This window comes from Coregonus clupeaformis, chromosome 15, assembly GCF_020615455.1.
Source record: "Coregonus clupeaformis isolate EN_2021a chromosome 15, ASM2061545v1, whole genome shotgun sequence".
NCBI classification, from domain to species: Eukaryota; Metazoa; Chordata; class Actinopteri; order Salmoniformes; family Salmonidae; genus Coregonus; species Coregonus clupeaformis.
The window spans coordinates 48363684-48382472 of NC_059206.1; the positions used below are offsets into that span (position 1 = coordinate 48363684).

Here is an 18789-nt window from a genome sequence, read left to right on the forward strand (position 1 = left end):
TACATACCTTGCACTTTGTAAATACAAACTGGTACAGTGATTTCCTGTGTGTTCTTTAGTTTCAAGGTCCTGTAAAGTGAAAAGTGTTGTAATTGTTACCTGCAGAATGAGAACATTGGGTCCAATGACCTGCTTTGAACACAGGCATTCATTTCTTGCACTCATTTCTTGAATCATATGTACATATGTAATATGAGAGTACAAATAAACACTAGTCAGAAGGTTCTCTGCACTATTTAATTTGTGTCAATCTTTACCTAGCCTGTCGTTACTTGCCATTTTTAAAGTCTGTTGAAAATAAAGCATTATATTTCACTTGTTTGCCAAATTATTTTTGGAGCAATGTCCATGTTTTGAAATTGTATAATAAATCATTCCAATTTAGGCAACATCTTTCTCTGCACTTTTTTCCACTACGGTGTATATTTGTGTGAAGATTACCGTAGAATCTATGGAATAGAGGGAACGCCATAGATGGTGTTGGAGGATTATGCTGCCACTCATTGTTTGTCATGGGTTTTAATGTCTGTCTGCCTTCTCTCCCAGCTCATCTGTGAGAGTTAATGCTCTCAAATCCTTTCAGTGATATCCATCTGGTCAAAGACAGCATTGCTGCAGGGAGGAATGTACTGCTACTGATTTAGAGAGCATATTTTCTGTCGTGGATACAATGTGGTGCACATTGACATGAGTGTAGCCAGGCCTATAGGATGTGTGAGAGTGTCAGCTTCATATTATTTGCACCAAGCAGACCAGGGTGGCTGCTATCATAGTAACACTTTCCTGTAGACTTAATACTCCATAGGGCTAGGCTACTCCTTTTATGATGTCCTTGTTTCATTGTTCAACTGGCAGGCACACACACGCCTATAAACCCAGTGTGTTCACAATACCAACAGATCAACCCAGCCTGTGTGGCACTGGTGAGAAGCCTTCCCTACTTGGTCAATTTTTTTTTTTTTAAATACAACAGAACTTTTGTGGGTGGGTTTAGTTTACACACTCCTCCAGGTTTCATTTGTTTACTAATCCAGATAGTATAGGCCTAATAGAGAACTTACCTGCGGCAACTTACCTCACCGCCTTTACCTGCACGGTAGGAATGCGACCCCGTCAGACCGCTCACCTCTTCATACAGGTAGAATGACTTCTGAATTTTGACAGGCCACCTGTTACGGGAGAGAGGACGTTCTCTCTCAGGGAGGTCGGTTGGAACAGAAATCATTTATCAATCTACCTCACCTGAAATACGGACAGCTATAACAGCACCAAGATGGGTGAATGCTGTATGTCGGCTGAAGACTCGGAGAGACATAAGATACACCAGGAGATTGAGAGACAGCTTCGCCGGGACAAGAAGGAATCTTACCGAGAGTTAAAGTTGTTGCTTTTAGGTGAGTCATGGCATATGCTATCATGGATAATTGGTCATTCAGCCTACAACTTTATGCGTGAGGTATGCCTATTCAACTAGGCTACTTCAAGTTGACCGAGTTTATGATATAAATAATTGTTATAGGAATAGCATAGCGTTTCCAACAATTATTTGGATCTTGCTAATGAAAATGTGTCGTTCCTGAAGTGGTATAGCCTACCATCCTCCTCTGTGCGATGCGCTTTAGTGTAAACCATGCTATAGATCATACCGTTCAAGCCAACTCGGGACGGCTCAAGATATTTTGGGGCCCTGAGCGAGATTTGATTCTGGGTCCTACATACCATTTAATCAGTCAATAATAGCTAACTTGAAGACAAAACATTTATTTTGACTGGTAACCAGTTTATAATAGCAATAAGGCACCTCTGGGGTTTGTGGTATATGGCCAATATACCACGGCTAAGGGCTGTATCCAGGCACTCCGCGTTGCGTCGTGCAGAAGAACAGCCATTAGGCAGTGGTTTATTGGCCACCTTATTGCTTAAATATAGGCCTACTGTAAGGTAGCCTGCTCTATATTTGAAAGAAACAATGTAGCCTCTAAATTGCCTTCTTTAGAAATTATACATTTAATTCTTTAGAAATGAGTTCAATATCTAGTAAATGTATCACCTCTATGTTACAGATACCACTACCTTGACAGGACACGTTTTATGTCTCTCTGTTTCCATCATAGTTGTTCTCTGTAGAAGCCCTAGACAGCTGAATAGGTATGAGTCACTCTAAACCCCATTCTCCACATATTTGATAGAAACCTGTTGAACCAGTAAGTAATTGAGCTGACACTCAGAACAAGGCCACACTGTTTGCCTTGGTGATTTTCAGCCTGGAAAAAGGTCAGGAATAGCGTATTATTGGCAGAGTAATTAGTCAGGCAGAATAACAGTAGGCTAAATTGTTATATTACCGTGTACCTCAGCATGATGTAGTTTCAATGTACTGTGCAAAGTGTGTGGGAATGTGTAGTCTACTGATGGTGAGTGTGCATTATCATTCATAGAACAAGCTACTTGGAGAGTACCTATGACCAAGAAGCAGCTATTAAAAGTCTCTATCCTATCATTACACATATCTGCATTAACTGAGTCACCTGCATCTCTCTTCTATCCAAATTGTCATCTAGCACATTTTGACTCTCTGATCAGCAGATATGGCTATGTGTGGTATGTGGACGAGTGGCAGTAGTCAGTCTTGGTTTGCAGTTAAATGCAACAGTCATGAGGCTAGTAGACAATGCATTTTACTGTCAGAATTTCTCACAGTTAAATGATTGCTAACCACACCCTATGATTGTAATAGCTATATGAAGGCCTACTGCAAAAGTCCATTTTCACACGGTGCATTTTACTACTTAATATCAAAACATGCATTGTTCTTAGGCTCTTTTAGGAACGCGTTAAGCATTACAGGACGTTGAAGAAAGGTCAAACCTTAACCTTCTGCTTTAGTTAACAAACTTCTCTATGATTTCCTGTTCAAAAGGTCATGTTAATGTCCAACAAGGCAAAGCATGCAATACATGTGGATGAAGTGGTGTTTTTATGTAACATACACCCACATGTCGAACACACTCTCGCACACACACATACTGTACGTACTGTACGTACACAAACACACACGCATGCACACATAGATACACACACACATTCACAGACTAATGTCTCTCCTTTTCCAGGGACTGGTGAGAGTGGAAAGAGCACCTTCATCAAACAGATGAGGATCATCCATGGGACAGGCTACTCGGATGCAGACAAACAACTCTTCACCAGGCTGGTGTACCAGAACATCGTCAATGCTGTTCAGAACATGATCCAAGCCATGAAGACCCTACGGATTGATTTTAAAGATCACCAGAACATTGTAAGCAGCTTGTCAACAGATTCAATGGCAGCTTGTGTTACGGGCTAGCTGGTTCACAATATCAATTTCCTGGAACATCTACTCTGTGAATGGGTTTTTATTGCCATGTCTAAAACTGTCTGTGTGTGTGTTCAAGAGCCATGCAGACAGACTGAGCAGGGTGAAGGCAGATCTAGTGACCATACTGGAGCCATGGCAGGTGGATGCCATCAGGAGACTGTGGAGCGACCAGGGAATACAGAAGTGTTACGAGCGCAGGCGAGAGTACCAGCTCTCTGACTCTACCAAATAGTGAGATTTGTCTATAGTCTTTACCGACTTATTCAGACCAAGCTAAGGTAGACATAAATGTACACCTAACAAGTTCCAGCGTCCTGATTTTGCCAAATAGTGAGATTTGTCAGGTTTATCCATTCACATATTCTTAGACCAAGCATAGATAGATAGATAGATAGATAGATAGATAGATAGATAGATAGATAGATAGATAGATAGATAGATAGATAGATAGATAGATAGATAGATAGATAGATAGATAGATAGATAGATAGATAGATAGATAGATAGATAGATATGAATATGCACTCCACAATAAGTCAGGTATCTAGCTAGGGTGTTTAGCAAAGTACGTGCCACTGCCAATGCATTTTATTGTTATTTTCATGTCAGTTACCTGAGTGATCTGGACAGAATCGCTGCCCCCTCATACCTCCCCACACTGCAGGACATCCTGAGGGTCAGGGTCCCCACCACAGGCATCATAGAGTACCCCTTTGACCTCAAGACTGTCATCTTCAGGTAAATATCCATTGGAGTAATGGTGTCAGAGCCTTGTTGTCCACTAAGGCTATGGCTCTGTCTGTATACTTCTACAATGTATCCTTCCACCCTTCCTTACTTCTTTTGTTGGAGTAATCACTGATCTAATTTGGATCTGTGAAAGCTATGTACTGTAGTTGAACCCTAGCTTCTACTTATTTAGTAATGTTAGATCAGTGATTACTTCAAGAAAGGGTGGATGAAATGATGGATGCAAGTATTCCCATGTCAGCATTTCAAATGACACCCTAAAGGTAGTGCCCTATAGGAGGAATAGAGTGTGATTTGAGATTTTCCCCATGTTGTCTTGATCAGGCTGGTGGATGTGGGAGGTCAAAGGTCAGAGAGGAGGAAGTGGATCCACTGTTTTGAGAGGGTCACCTCCATCATCTTCCTGGTGGCTCTCAGTGAATACGACCAGGTCCTCTATGAGAGTGCCAACGTGGTGAGGATAAACACTTTGACTCTAAGGGCCTCTTAAGTCTTATTATTCTACAACTAACAAACAGAAAATTATTTGTATCTTCATACAACAGTAGGACAGTGTCAATGTTTAGCTGTTTATATGTGATGGAGTCTGGATTTTTTTTCCTTCCAGAATCGACTAGAGGAGAGCAAAGCCCTGTTTACAACCATCATCACCTACCCCTGGTTCCAGGAGTCCTCCATCATCCTCTTCCTAAACAAAACTGATCTTCTAGAGGAAAAGATCTTACACTCCAACCTGGTAGACTACTTCCCAGCGTTCACAGGTTAGTACGCTAGACTAGTTAGTACACTGGTTAGTCATATATTAATGTGTTTTATAAGCTATAGGCTACTCCAACCTTACAGACGACTTCCCTAAGTACTATTGTTAGTCATGCCTTGATATGTGTGTAAATATCTGCTATCTGTCGCATTCAGGGTTGCGGTCAATTCCATCTAAATTCCAGTGAATTGGAGTTAATTCCTATAAAACAATCTATATTCAATTCAAGCAACAGGAACTGGATATATAGGCTACAGGAAACGATTCCTAGGGCTCTATTTTAACAAACCTAACGCATTGGTAGATATAAGCGCTGGCGGTAGAGCTATAGGTTCGGGGGGGTGTCATAAATATTTTTGCTATTTTCACAACCAAGAATGAATAGTGCAGCAGTGCTGGCGGTGGAGCGAAAGGGCTGGGATTTTGATGAATAAATAAGTTGTAGGTTTGTCGAGGCTTGGCCCCTCATTGGCCAATCAAAACATGCTCCATGGCTAAATATGTGGTTGTTTCAAGTTGTGTATTTATGCCTTGGAATCAACTCCAGTTCCAATGTTAGTCCGTTATAGTTTCTTAAATAGTTTACAGAAACGAAATATCAAAATGTAGACCTATTCCATCTTACGTTAACTTGAACCTGTTTGCAGTCCACAATTGTTCTAAGTGCATGGCTTCAATTGGGAAATGTATACATAGCATTCGCACTGATATAGGGGCTAGGCCTAGCCTACTGTAAATTGTATTATGGCTGAGCATGGACATGCCTGACGTTGTCAATAAGCAAGATTAATTTAATTATTAATAAGGCCTAAAAAGAGAGCTAATTCTAATCAAATTCTAAACAAAACGAAACAACTTCTTTTAAATAACAGAGCAAAGTTGTCAAATACACTTACAGGCACCATAATTGCTCCCTGTGGACATATAATATTAAAACAATGCAGACTTACTATGGAGGGTTTTATAAACATCCAAACTTCTCACAGTAGCTGGGCAAAGATCCAATATAAAGAGAAAGGTTGAATGTCCACTCGCCGTTATACTGCTCCAAAAATAAAATGCTTTATAACCATATTGAAACCATCTTACAGATCTAATTTACACTAGAAGTTGCATTTTATACACGCCACAGACGTTCTCACCATAAAACCAGGACGGTTAATAATTATAATAAGTTTGGTTTTAATACAATTAAACAAAAAACAAGCAATGTGTGTTTGTTTTTTTAAACAACAACAAAAATAAATCGCCAGGATAAAAAAGACAACGCATTGCTGTTGAACCAGCCTTCGTTATAGTTGGCCAAAGGTAAGGGTAGCTTTGAACATACGAATTGGAAAATAAGCAATTGTTACCGGGAAAGTACTTCTAAATACAAGGTTCACTGGTATTCACCGAGGTTCTCATCTCTCATTTCATGATGGGCATGGACACATGTAGCCTACATCATGGAGGGGTTTTTATGCACGTTCAAAACGGGAGCTGAGCTGCATGGCTAAAATAATGTAGGCCTGCCTACAATACATAGATAAAAACGGAATGTCAGCGCACTGGGGAGACTATGCTTGGTTTTTATTCAAACAAACCGGGAAAAAACACATGTTTTTTTTGTTTCTAAATACGATTTATACAGGCACCAAAAGCACATTACTGGATGTTCCATGCGCATATGGGCAGTGTGCATCACGGCTGGGTAGGCTGCGTTTCCACTTTCAAAATGAATGCCATAACCATCCGCGTTACATCTAAAACTAGGTTTTGGTTGGTCTGAAATATCCCTATCAGCGCTGCCTGAAATTAGCATTTTCGATGACGTTTTTAAGGACACATCTGAAATATTTCCACCACTCCCATCGGAGCACAAGCGAGCTGATATAAGACAGGTCAATTATCAATCATTGCGCAACAGTTTGGAAATAGCAGAGCACTGGCTTTAACCAGCCCAGCCAGCAAAAGGTCAAAATTGCCAACAAAGTGCGTTTGACACTAGCGCCGTCGTAACGCCAGCGGAAGATAGAGCCCCTAGTGTATTTTACTTACATTATTTTTCATAAATGTCTTCTTTAAAGGTCCCCGGAAAGATGCAGAGTCTGCTAAGAAGTTCATCCTGAATATGTACAAAGAGCAGCACATAGGGCGTCACAAAGCCATGTACAACCACTTCACCTGTGCAACGGACACCGAGAACATCAGAGTTGTCTTCAAAGCTGTAAAAGACACCGTCTTCCAAGAAAACCTGGATAAATTTAACCTGGGTTAGGGGTTTAGGACTAGCGTGGTATCTCTGTATATGGTGCAATAGTGTTATTTCAGTTCCGGGTTACAGTTTTGGTACAGACATTTAAGTAACTGGTCTTGAATTATAAGCTTTCTTACTATAGCAGAGCCAGGGATCACAGTCATAGCACAAACAGAACGACATAATATAATAATTTAAAAAAGTAAGAATTATAACAACTTCTGAAATCTTCCATGTTACAAGATAGGGGTATCAGTAGACTATCATATCCATATGACATAACTACTGATAAGACAAATACCCTGAGGAATGTTGTGGACCCTGAATCTCTGCCTGGAGTTCCTGCCATTAAGAGGAACTAAAGGGAAAATATGCCTACAGGGGAGTACAAGTTCCTTAGTTTACATTTGTGTTGTAATGTCATGTGTGGTTTTCACATATATGTTTCATGATTTACACTTTCCTTATTTTTAGGTCTTTTTAAAACTTTAAATAAATTATTAACTCTAGTCATTCAAAGGATTCTGGAACGGTCACTAGTTTGTTGTAGTTTGTTAATGTGTGTTAGCAATAAATCATTCAAATCTACCTTTTGGAGAGTTCTGTCATACTCATTTCACAAAGGACATAGAGATAGATATAGAGAAATAACGTATGGTTTAATACAGTAATAGTTTATGATAGCCTATGTAATATAATTGTCACGAATGTTGGTGGACTGCGGTAGGCCAGAGTCAAGCGCAGGACACAGAATGAGATGAAGAACCACTTTACTGAGTAAAGTCGACACCGGCCTCGGGGACGGCCAGGAGGACGCGGCGCGGGGCGAGTGGGATGATTCTGATGGAATTCCCTCAACAAGGGTGGCGTGCCCAAGCGCTGAGAAAGTACAGCGCCTATCCCAGCCTCGGATGCGTCCACCTCAACCGTGAAGGCCAAGGAGGGATCCGGATGAGCCAGCACTGGAGCCGAGGTAAACAGGTCCTTCAGGCGACTAAAAGCCCTGTCCGCCTCAGCTGACCACCGCAGATGCGCCGGTCCCCCCTTCAGCAACGAGGTAATGGGAGCTGCTACCTGACCAAAGCCCCGGATAAACCTCAGGTAGTAGTTGGCAAACCCCAAGAATCGCTGCACCTCCTTTACCGTGGTTGGAGTTGCCCAATTACGCACAGCCGAAATGCGGTCACTCTCCATCCTCACCCCAGACGCGGACAGGTGGTACCCTAGGAAGGAGATGGACTCCTGAAAGAACAGGCATTTCTCTGCCTTAGCATACAGGTCATGCTCCAACAGTCTTCCAAGCACTTTACGCACCAGGGACACATGCTCGGCTCTTGTAGCGGAGTATATAAGTATGTCATCAATATACACCACTACCCCTTGTCCGTGCAGGTCCCTGAAAATCTCATCCACAAATGATTGGAAGACTGATGGAGCATTCATTAACCCGTATGTCATGACAAGATACTCATAGAGGTGGTACTAAATGCCGTCTTCCACTCATCTCCCTCCCGGATACGCACTAGGTTGTACGCGTTCCTGAGATCCAAATTTGTGAAGAAGCGTGCCCCGTGCAATGATTCCGTCATACTAGCTATCAGGGGTAATGGATAGCTGTACTTGATGGTAATCTGATTTAAGCCACGGTAATCAATGCACGGGCGTAAACCACCATCCTTCTTCTTCATAAAAAAGAAACTCGAGGAGACAGGTGAATTGGATGGCCGAAGACTCGGCGACATATGTCTCCATAGCCGCCCTCTCCTCCTGAGACAAAGGATACACGTGACTCCGGGGAAGTGCAGCTCCTACCTGGAGATTTATCGCGCAATCCCCTGGACGATGGGGTGGTAATTTAGTCGCCCTCTTTTTACTGAAGGTGATAGCCAAATCGGCATACTCGGTAGGAATGTGCATAGTGGAAACCTGGTTTGGACTTTCCACCGTAGTTGCCCCCAAGGAAACTCCTACACACCTCCCTGAACACTGACCGGACCATCCCTTAAGAGCCCTCTGTTGCCATGAAATTGTGGGGTCATGAATGGTTAACCAGGGAAGTCCCAACACCACAGGATACGCAGGAGAATCAATCAGATAGAGGCTAATCCTCTCCTCATGACCCCCCTGCGTCCTCATCAGGAGTGGGGTGGTGACCTCCCTGATTATACCTGACCCTAACGGGCGACTATCTAATGCGTGCACAGGGAAAGGTTTATCAACAGACACAGTAGGAATCACTAAACTACGAGCATACTGGCGATCAAAAAAATTCCCAGCCGCGCCTGAATCTACTAGCGCCTTATGCTGGGAATGGGGGGAAAATTCTGGAAAAACAATATCAATACACAAGTTAGCAACAGGAGGCTCTGGGTGAGTCGGGTGCCTACTCACCTGAGATGGTCGACCAGTGCCCTACCTGCTGCCTCGACCTCCTGAGGACCCTCCCCAGCACCGACCAGCAGTGTGTCCTCTGCGGCCACAGTTGGTGCAGGGGACGGTCCCTCTCCCTGTCTCCCTAACCGCAGCACCTCCGAGCTCCATGGGGGTAGGCTCGGAGGTGCTGGGGGATGGAATGGACGGCCCCCGATCAGAACGTCTGCGGGCTGCCAACAGGTTATCCAACCTGATGGACATGTCCACCAGTTGGTTCAGGGTGAGATCGGTGTCCCTGCAGGCCAGCTCCTGACGGACGTCCTCCCTTAAGCTGCAGCGATAATGGTCGATCAGGGCCCTCTCATTCCATCCCACGCTGGCTGCTAAAGTTCTGAATTCCAGCGCAAACTCCTGCGCGCTCCTCATCTCCTGTCGTAGGTGGAACAGACGTTCACCCGCCGCTCTCCCCTCTGGTGGATGATCGAATACCGCCCGGAAGCGGCGGGTGAAATCCTCGTAGCGGACAGAACTTGCGTCTATTCCTCCCCACTCGGCGTTGGCCCATTCCAGCGCCTTCCCCGATAGACAGGAGATGAGGGCGGACACGCTCTCGTATCCCGAGGGCGCCGGGTGAATGGTGGCCAGGTAAAGCTCGACCTGGAGGAGAAATCCCTGGCACCCGGCAGGTGTTCCGTCATATGCCCTCGGGAGCGAGAGCCGAATCCCACTGGACCCAGATGGCGAAGCGGTGACCAGTGTTGTAGGTGGTTGAGTGGTTGGAGATGGTGATGGGATACCACCTCTCTCCCGTCGTTCCATTGTCTGGAACAGTCATTCCATGGTGACCCCGAGAGTCTGAATCATTAATTCCTGACGTTGGACTCGTTCCTCCATCGTCTCGGTTACTCAGGCTGCTCCTGCTGACTCCATAGTGGTGCGTGTTTCTGTCACGAATGTCGGTGGAATGCGGTAGGCCAGAGTCAAGCGCAGGACACAGAATGAGATGAAGAACCACTTTACTGAGTAGTAAAGAAATACAAGCAAAACCTCCAACAACAAGGGAGGAGCAAAACCCGCTCACAAAATGACACTCGTACAAGAAAATAAACACACACACCACACAGTGGACGGGAACAGGTTAAATAGGGAAGACAAACTAACATAATAGGGAACAGGTGTGCAACAACAGACAACAATCAAATGAACATAGAAACATATAACATAGAGCGGCAGCAGCTAGTACTCCGGTGACGACGAACGCCGAAGCCTGCCCGAGCCAGAAGGAAGGGCAGTCTCGGCAGAATCCGTGACAATAATATATAATGGAAGGGTTATAATATTGAATATTGACAGAGTCACCTCATTATTTGCTTTGTGAATAACCCAGATTGTGTGTTAATTAATTACTGTATACAGTACTCCCAGTTCTTTGACTGACACTCCCTCTTTTACACACACATGCACACACCCTCTTGCGTACACACACACACACACACACACAGGTGTGGCGGTGGCAGGACGTCGTGGCATTGACATTTGTACCAAACAGGTCAAGCTCCTTTCTCTCCCTCTTCCTGTTTAACTGGTGAGACTGAGACCAACAACAGAGGTGAGTGACAAAGCAAACAAACATGCACCCGTCCAAAGAGGATCTCCTCAGGGAAAGGTGTTCCAACTATGTAGAAGGAAGGTTTGTGGTTTACTAACCAGTGTGTGCAACTATTTACTGCACAGAAAATTGGCCAGTGTTACCTAGTGTTGATTTTTCAGTTACATTTCTAGTGTTGATTCAGGTCTTAAATTAACTTTGTAAGTGTTAAATTAACACTCATTGGCGTAAAAGAACCCCAGTGTTGGTTGTAATAACCAGTGTTAAACCAAAACCATGCCCATCATTATCATATTTCCCAGCATGCTATATTGCAGGGAGATTTTTTTAAATGGTTTATTTCAATAACTACAGTTGCTTGCGAAAGTATTCACCCCCCATGGCATTTTTCCTATTTTGTTGCCTTACAACCTGGAATTAAAATGGATTTTTGGGGGGTTTGTATCATTTCATTTACACAACATGCCTACCACTTTGAAGATGCAAAATATTTTTTATTGTGAAACAAACAAGAAATAAGACAAAAAAAAAACAGAAGACTTGAGCGTGCATAACTATTCACCCCCCCCAAAGTCAATACTTTGTAGAGCCACCTTTTGCAATTACAGCTGCAAGTCTATTGTGGTATGTCCCTATAAGCTTGGCACATCTAGCCACTGGGATTATTGCCCATTCTCCAGCTCCTTCAAGTTGGTGTACAGCAATCTTTAAGTCCTACCACAGATTCTCAATTAGATTGAGGTCTGGGCTTTGACTAGGCCATTCCAAGACATTTAAATGTTTCTTAAACCACTCAAGTGTTGCTTTAGCAGTATGCTTAGGGTCATTTTGTCCTGCTGGAAGGTGAACCTCCGTCCCAGTCTCAGATCTCTGGAAGACTGAAACAGATTTCCCTCAAGAATTTCCCTGTATTTAGTGCCATCCATCATTCCTTCAATTCTGACCAGTTTCCCAGTCCCTGCCGATGAAAAACATTCCCACAGTAGATTGTGTTCTCAGGGGGATGAGAGGTGTTGGGTTTGCGCCAGACATAGCGTTTTCCTTGATGGCCAAAAAGCTCAATTTTAGTCTCATCTGACCAGAGTACCTTCTTCCATATGTTTGGGGTCTCCCACATGCCTTTTGGCAAACACCAAACGTGTTTGCTTATTTTTTTCTTTAAGCAATGGCTTTTTTCTGGCCTCACTTCCGTAAAGCCCAGCTCTGTGGAGTGTACGGCTTAAAGTGGTCCTATGGACAAATACTCCAATCTCCCCTGTGGAGCTTTGCAGCTCCTTCAGGGTTATCTTTGGTCTCTTTGTTGCCTCTCTGATTAATGCCCTCCTTGCCTGGTCTGTGAGTTTTGGTGGGCGACCCTCTCTTGGCAGGTTTGTTGTGGTGCCATATTCTTTCCATTTTTTAATAATGGATTTAATGGTGTTCCGTGGGATGTTCAAAGTTTCAGATATATTTTTTTAACCCAACCCTGATCTGTACTTCTCCACAACTTTGTCCCTGACCTGTTTGGAGAGCTCCTTGGTCTTCATGGTGCCGCTTGCTTTGTTGTACCCCTTGCTTAGTGGTGTTGCAGACTCTGGGGCCTTTCAGAACAGGTGTATATATACTGAGATCATGTGACAGATCATGTGACACTTAGATTGCACACAGGAAGACTTTATTTAACTAATTATGTGACTTCTGAAGGTAATTGGTTGCACCAGATCTTATTTAGGAGCTTCATAGCAAAGGGGGTGAATACATATGCACGCACCACTTTTCCGTTATTAATTATTTATACTTTTTTGAAACAAGATTTTTTTTTAATTTCACTTGACCAATTTTGACTATTTTGTGTATGTCCATTACATGAAATCCAAATAAAAATCCATTTAAATTACAGGTTGTAATGCAAAAAAATGGGAAAAACGCCGAGGGGGATGAATACTTTTGCAATGCACTGTATGTTTTTGCATGTACATTGATTGAGTAATTCATCTTATGCTACTCAAATTTTTCTACACTAATCCAATCTGTTACTTGGATTTATTGCACCCATTACTGAAATGGTTATTCCAGTTTAGGTAGTCTCATATATCAGACTTCCCAACCCGGCAGTCAATCTGAAATCAGATTGCGGGTGAATAAAAATTCAAATGTTGGATTCTGGCTGGATTCCAATAGGAATTACACATCACTTTGCAAGCCAGCATAAAGTGAATTGCAGGCCTGATGTGGCCTGTAAACCATGAGTTTCAGGCCACTGTATTAGAGTAAAGCTAGTTCCTTAAAAAGCTAGTTCCTTAAAATAAGGCCTTATGAAATGTGTTGTATTGCGTTAGATAATTACATTTTAATGATAACATGTTTGCTTAGGATCTCACTTGTTGAAGACCACAGGACTGAAAATGGATGAATGCAACAACCATGTCTCTGTCCCTAACAAATACAGTCATGGGTGGTAACTACAATTCACTCGAAAGGTAAGGCACTCTGGAAAATATGCAAATAAGGCTTTACACTAATCAGTGTGTTAATTTAACACTGAATAGTGTGGACCCATATACACACTGGATCAGTGTTAATTGTAACACTCTGTGTTGATTTAACACTGAAGAATTTGCTGTGTGTATACTGGAAATCCCTGCTCATGATTTTAAGGTTCCACGTCTCTATTGTGCTATAGCTACTGTAATGGGAAATGTTAATTGTATGTGTCCACATGACTGAGTATGTGACTAACCTTGTAAAACTGTGTGAAACTGTCCTATTATAATCTCCTGTTCTTGGGAGTATCAACCTGTGTTGCAAACCAGTTTGCCCCTGTATCCTTGTATAGATAAAAGGAGAACTGAGAGTCCCGCCCAAGAACAGGAAACTATAAAGATATATGCTTATCACCCAATGCTTCGGAATTCAGACTGTGAACAGTCAAGGGCTGATGTGGATGTGGTGTTGGAGTCAGGCGCAGGACACAGAAGCTTAGTCGATCCGACTTTTAATAGTCACAGGAGCAAAGAACAATCCAAACAGGCCTCAAAAACAGGAGGCGAGCGAATACGCAAAACAGTGCGTAAAGTGCGAACAGCACTAACAATAAGCAAACAAACAACCTACACCAAACGACAGGCGTACAACGACACACAACTACAAACAAAACCAAAGGACACTTATAGGTGACATAATCAAGACGTGATAAGGAACAGGTGCACTAAACAGACAAAACCAAACAAACATAGATAACATCAAACGGTGGCAGCTAGTACTCCGGGGACGACGAACGCCGAAGCCTGCCCGAACAAGGAGGAGGAGCAGCCTCGGCGGAATTCATGACATGTACACTGCGCTATGTAACTCTTATTCTCTCTGACTCAGAAATAAAGAATCTTGGTTTGACTTGGACTCCAGCAAATCCTTATTTTATAATATCCACCACATGTTTTGATCTTCCTGTTTTCATCATTATTAAATTGACTACAGTTGGGTGAAAGGTGCTCTATTCTTATTCTATTGTTTGATTGAAATAGCAACTGCTTGTTATGCTTATGTAGTGAATTATAATGTAGACATGATGGGGGAATGTTAGGGGAATCATTTACTTACTGTACATGGAGAAATATTGGAGATTAATGAGACAGTAGGAGATTTTATTTAGGATATAATCAAATCAAACTTTATTTGTCACATGCACTGAATACAACAGGTGTATGCTTACTTACAAGCCCTTAACCAACAATGCAGTTTAAGAAAGAGTTAAGAAAATATTTACCAAATAATCTAAAGTAAAAAATAATAAAAAGTAACACAATAAAATAACAATAACGAGGCCATATACAGGGGGTACCGGTACCGAGTCAATGCGCAGGGGTACAGGTTAGTCAAGGTAATTTGTACATGTAGGTAGGGGTAAAGTGTGACTATGCATAGATAATAGACAGTGGGTAGCAACAGTGTAAAAACGGAGGGGGGGTTGTCAATGTAAATAGTCTGGGTGGCCATTTCATTAATTGTTCAGCAGCCTTATGGCTTGGGGGTAGAAGCTGTTAAGGAGCCTTTTCGACCTAGACTTGCGCTCCGGTACCGCTTGCCGTGCGGTAGCAGAGAGAACAGTCTATGACTTGGGTGACTGGAGTCTTTGACAATTTTTGGGCTTTCCTCTGACACCGCCTAGTATATAGGTCCTTGATGGCAGGAAGCTTGGCCCCAGTGATGTACTGGGCTGTACGCCCTAACCTCTGTAGCGCCTTACGGTCAGATGCCGAGCAGTTGCCATACCAGGCGTTGATGCAACCGGTCAGGATGCTCTCGATGGTGCTGCTGTATAACTTTTTGAGGATCTGGGGACCCATACCAAACCTCTCTTGAGGGGGAAAGGTGTTGTCATGCCCTCTTTATGACTGTCTTGGTGTGTTTGGACCATGATAGTTTGTTGGTGATGTGGACACCAAGGAACTTGAAACTCTCAACCCGCTCCACTACAGCCCTGTCGATGTTAATGGGGGCCTGTTTGGCCCGCCTTTTCCTTGTAGTCCACGATCAGCTCCTGTCTTGCTCACATTGAGGGAGAGGTTGTTGTCCTGGCACCACCCTGCCAGGTCTCTGACCTCCTCCCTATAGGCTGTCTCATCGTTGTCGGTGATCAGGCCTTAATGATGGTGTTGGTGTCGTGTTTGGCAACGCAGTCGTGGGTGAACAGGGAGTACAGGAGGGGACTAAGCACGCACCCCTGAGGGGCCCCAGTGGCAGACATGTTGTTGCCTACCCTTACCACCTGTTTAGTCCCAGGGTCCTTAGCTTAGTGATGAGCTTTGTGGGCACTATGGTGTTGAATGCTGAGCTGTAGTCAATGAACAGCATTCTCACATAGGTGTTCCTTTTGTCCAAGTGGGAAAGGGCAGTGTGGAGTGCGATTAAGATGGCGTCATCTGTGGATCTGTTGGGCGATATCTGAATTGGAGTGCGTCTAGGATATCCAGGATGATGTTGTTGATGTGAGCCATGACCAGCCCTTCAATGCACTTCATGGCTACTGACGTGAGTGCTACGGGGCGGTAATCATTTAGGCAGGTTATCTTCGCTTCCTTGGGCACAGGGACTATGGTGGTCTGCTTGAAACATGTAGGTATTACAGACTCGGCTAGGGAGAGGTTGAAAATGTCAGTGAAGATACTTGCCAGTTGGTCCGCACATGCTTTGAGTACACGTCCTGGTAATCCGTCTGGCCCCTCGGCTTTGTGAATGTTGACCTGTTAAAGGTCTTGCTCACATCGGCTACCGAGAGCGTTATCACACAGTCGTCTGGAACAGCTGGTGCTCTCATGCATGCTTCAGTGTTGCTTGCCTCGAAGCGAGCATAAAAGGCATTTAGCTCGTCTGATAGGCTCGCGTCACTGGGCAGATCGCGGCTGGGTTTCCCTTTGTAGTCCGTAATAGTTTTCAAGCCCTGCCACATCCGACGAGCATCTGAGCCGATTCAATCTTAATCCTGTATTGACGCTTTGCCTGTTTGATGGTTCGTCTGAGGGCGTAGTGGGATTGCTTATAAGCGTCCAGATTAGTCTCCCGCTCCTTGAAAGCGTTAGCTCTAGCCTTTAGCTTGATGCGGATGTTGTCTGTAATCCATGGCTTCTGGTTGGGATGACATCGTCGATGCACTTATTGATGAAGCCGATGACTGAGGTGGTATACTCCTCAACGCCATTGGATGAATCCTGGAACATATTCCAGTCTGTGCTAGGAAAACAGTCCAGTAGCGTAGCATTCGTGTCATCTGACCACTTCCGTATTTGACCAGGCGTGATGTAGTGTTAATTGAACATTTAAAGTAGGTGGAACTTGAAAATGGTCATAAGTTAGTAAAGATGGTAGTCATAAAGTTTAATGTTGATCATAAAGCACTGCTACGAATTTAGAATATTATATTTAGGATTAATTAATATTAATCGAAGACATTGAATGTCTTCTAAAATACAGTGCATTCGGAAAGTATTCAGACCGCTTGACTTTTTCCACATTTTGTTACGTTACAGCCTTAAATGGATAAAATTACTTTTTCCCCCTCATCAATCTATACAAAATACGCGGAAACAGGTTTTTAAAAATGTTTGCAAATGCATAGAAAATTAAAAACAGAAATACCTTATTTACATAAGTATTCAGACCCTTTGCTATGAGACTCGAAATCCTGTTTCCATTGATCATCCTTGAGATGTTTCTACAACTTGATTGGAGTCCACCTTTGTTAAATTCAATTGATTGGACATGATTTGGAAAGGCACACACCTGTTTACAGTTGACATTGCATGTCAGAGCAAAAACCAAGCCATGAGGTCGAAGGAATTGTTCTAGAGCTCCGAGACAGGATTGTGTCGAGGCACAGATCTGGGGAAAGGTACCAAAACATTTCTGCAGCATTGAAGGTCCCCAAGAACACAGTGGCCTCCATCATTCTTAAATGGAAGAAGTTTGGATCCACCAAGACTCTTCCTAGAGCTGGCCGCCCGGCCAAACTGAACAATTGGGGGAGAAGGGCCTTGGTCATTGAGGTGACCAAGAACCCAATGGTCACTCTGACAGAGCTCCAGAGTTCCTCTGTGGAGATGAGAGAACCTTCCAGAAGGACAACCATCTCTGCAGCGCTCCACCACTCAGCAATCAAGCCTTTACGGTAGAGTCCTTTACGGTAGAGTGGCCAGACGGAAGTTACTCCTCAGTAAAAGGGACATGACAGCCCGCTTGGAGTTTGCCAAAAGGCACCTAAAGGACTCTCAGACCATGAGAAACAAGATTCTCTGGTCTGATGAAACCAAGATTGAACTCTTTGGTCACGTCTGGAGGAAACCTGCCACCATCCCTAAGGTGAAGCACGGTAGTGGCAGCGTCATGCAGTGGGGATGTTTTTCAGCGGTAGGGACTGGGAGACTAGTCAGGATCGGGGGAAAGATGAACAGAGCAAAGTACAGAGAGATCCTTGATGAAAACCTGCTCCAGAGTGCTCAGGACCTCAGACTGGGGACGAAGGTTCACCTTCCTACAGGACAACGACCCTAAGCACACAGCCAAGACAACGCAGGAGTGGCTTCAGGACAGGTCTCTGAATGTCCTTGAGTGGCCCAGCCAGATCCCAGACTTGAACCCGATCTAACATCTCTGGAGAGACCTGAAAATAGCTGTGCAGCGACACTCCCCATCCAACCAGACAGAGCTTGAGAGGATCTGCAGAGAAGAATGGGAGAAACTCCCCAAATACAGGTGTGCCAAGCTTGTAGCGTCATACCCAAGAAGACTTGAGGCTGTAATCGCTGCCAAACGTGCTTCATTAATGTACTGAGTAAAGGGTTTTGCAAACATTTTTTAAAACCTGTTTTTGCTTTGTCATTATGGGGCATTGTGTGTAGATTGATGAGGGAAAAAAACCAATGTAATCCATTTTAGAATAAGGCTGTAACATAACAAAATGTTGAAAAAGTTAAGGGGTCTGAATACTTTCGGAATGCACTGTATATTGAATGTCTTATAAATAGTGCTGGTAAGAATTCATTGTAATTCTACTGTATTCGTCAGCTTCCTTTCAACTCATTGTTTTTCTTTTAGCCCTGAGGGATAATAAAACCTCTTTCAGCAATCCAAATCTTACACATCTCTCAGCTGGCCTCTAATAATAACACACACACACAGCTGAACTAGCAGAGCCAGCTGCTGCGCAGAGCTGTAGAAGCAGGTGA

The 18789-nt window shown here is 43.6% G+C and overlaps 1 protein-coding gene and 1 long non-coding RNA gene across 2 annotated transcripts; both read left to right on the forward strand.

Annotated features, from left to right (window-relative positions):
* The first annotated feature begins 1025 nt into the window (after positions 1 to 1025).
* On the forward strand, positions 1026 to 7669 carry LOC121582812 (guanine nucleotide-binding protein subunit alpha-14). The gene is made up of 7 exons (XM_041898925.2): positions 1026 to 1394; positions 3114 to 3298; positions 3435 to 3589; positions 3968 to 4096; positions 4433 to 4562; positions 4716 to 4869; positions 6938 to 7669. Exons 1-7 carry the CDS (start codon positions 1274 to 1276, stop codon positions 7126 to 7128), a joined length of 1065 nt encoding a protein of 354 aa, XP_041754859.1. The 5' UTR covers positions 1026 to 1273; the 3' UTR covers positions 7129 to 7669.
* Positions 7670 to 11014: 3345 nt separating this feature from the next.
* Positions 11015 to 14272, forward strand: LOC121583406. Its single transcript, XR_006003517.2, has 3 exons — positions 11015 to 11089; positions 13442 to 13548; positions 13905 to 14272. It is a non-coding gene; the product is annotated as an uncharacterized LOC121583406 (long non-coding RNA).
* The last annotated feature ends 4517 nt before the right edge of the window (positions 14273 to 18789 follow it).

Bases quoted from the DNA above. Each gene is read 5' to 3' on its own strand.
- LOC121582812 (XM_041898925.2), top strand. From the start codon at position 1,274: ATGGGTGAATGCTGTATGTCGGCTGAAGACTCGGAGAGACATAAGATA. The intron at 3,299-3,434 runs GTAAGCAGCTTG...TGTGTGTTCAAG, and splicing joins TTAAAGATCACCAGAACATT to AGCCATGCAGACAGACTGAG. The intron at 3,590-3,967 runs GTGAGATTTGTC...TTTTCATGTCAG, and splicing joins CTCTCTGACTCTACCAAATA to TTACCTGAGTGATCTGGACA.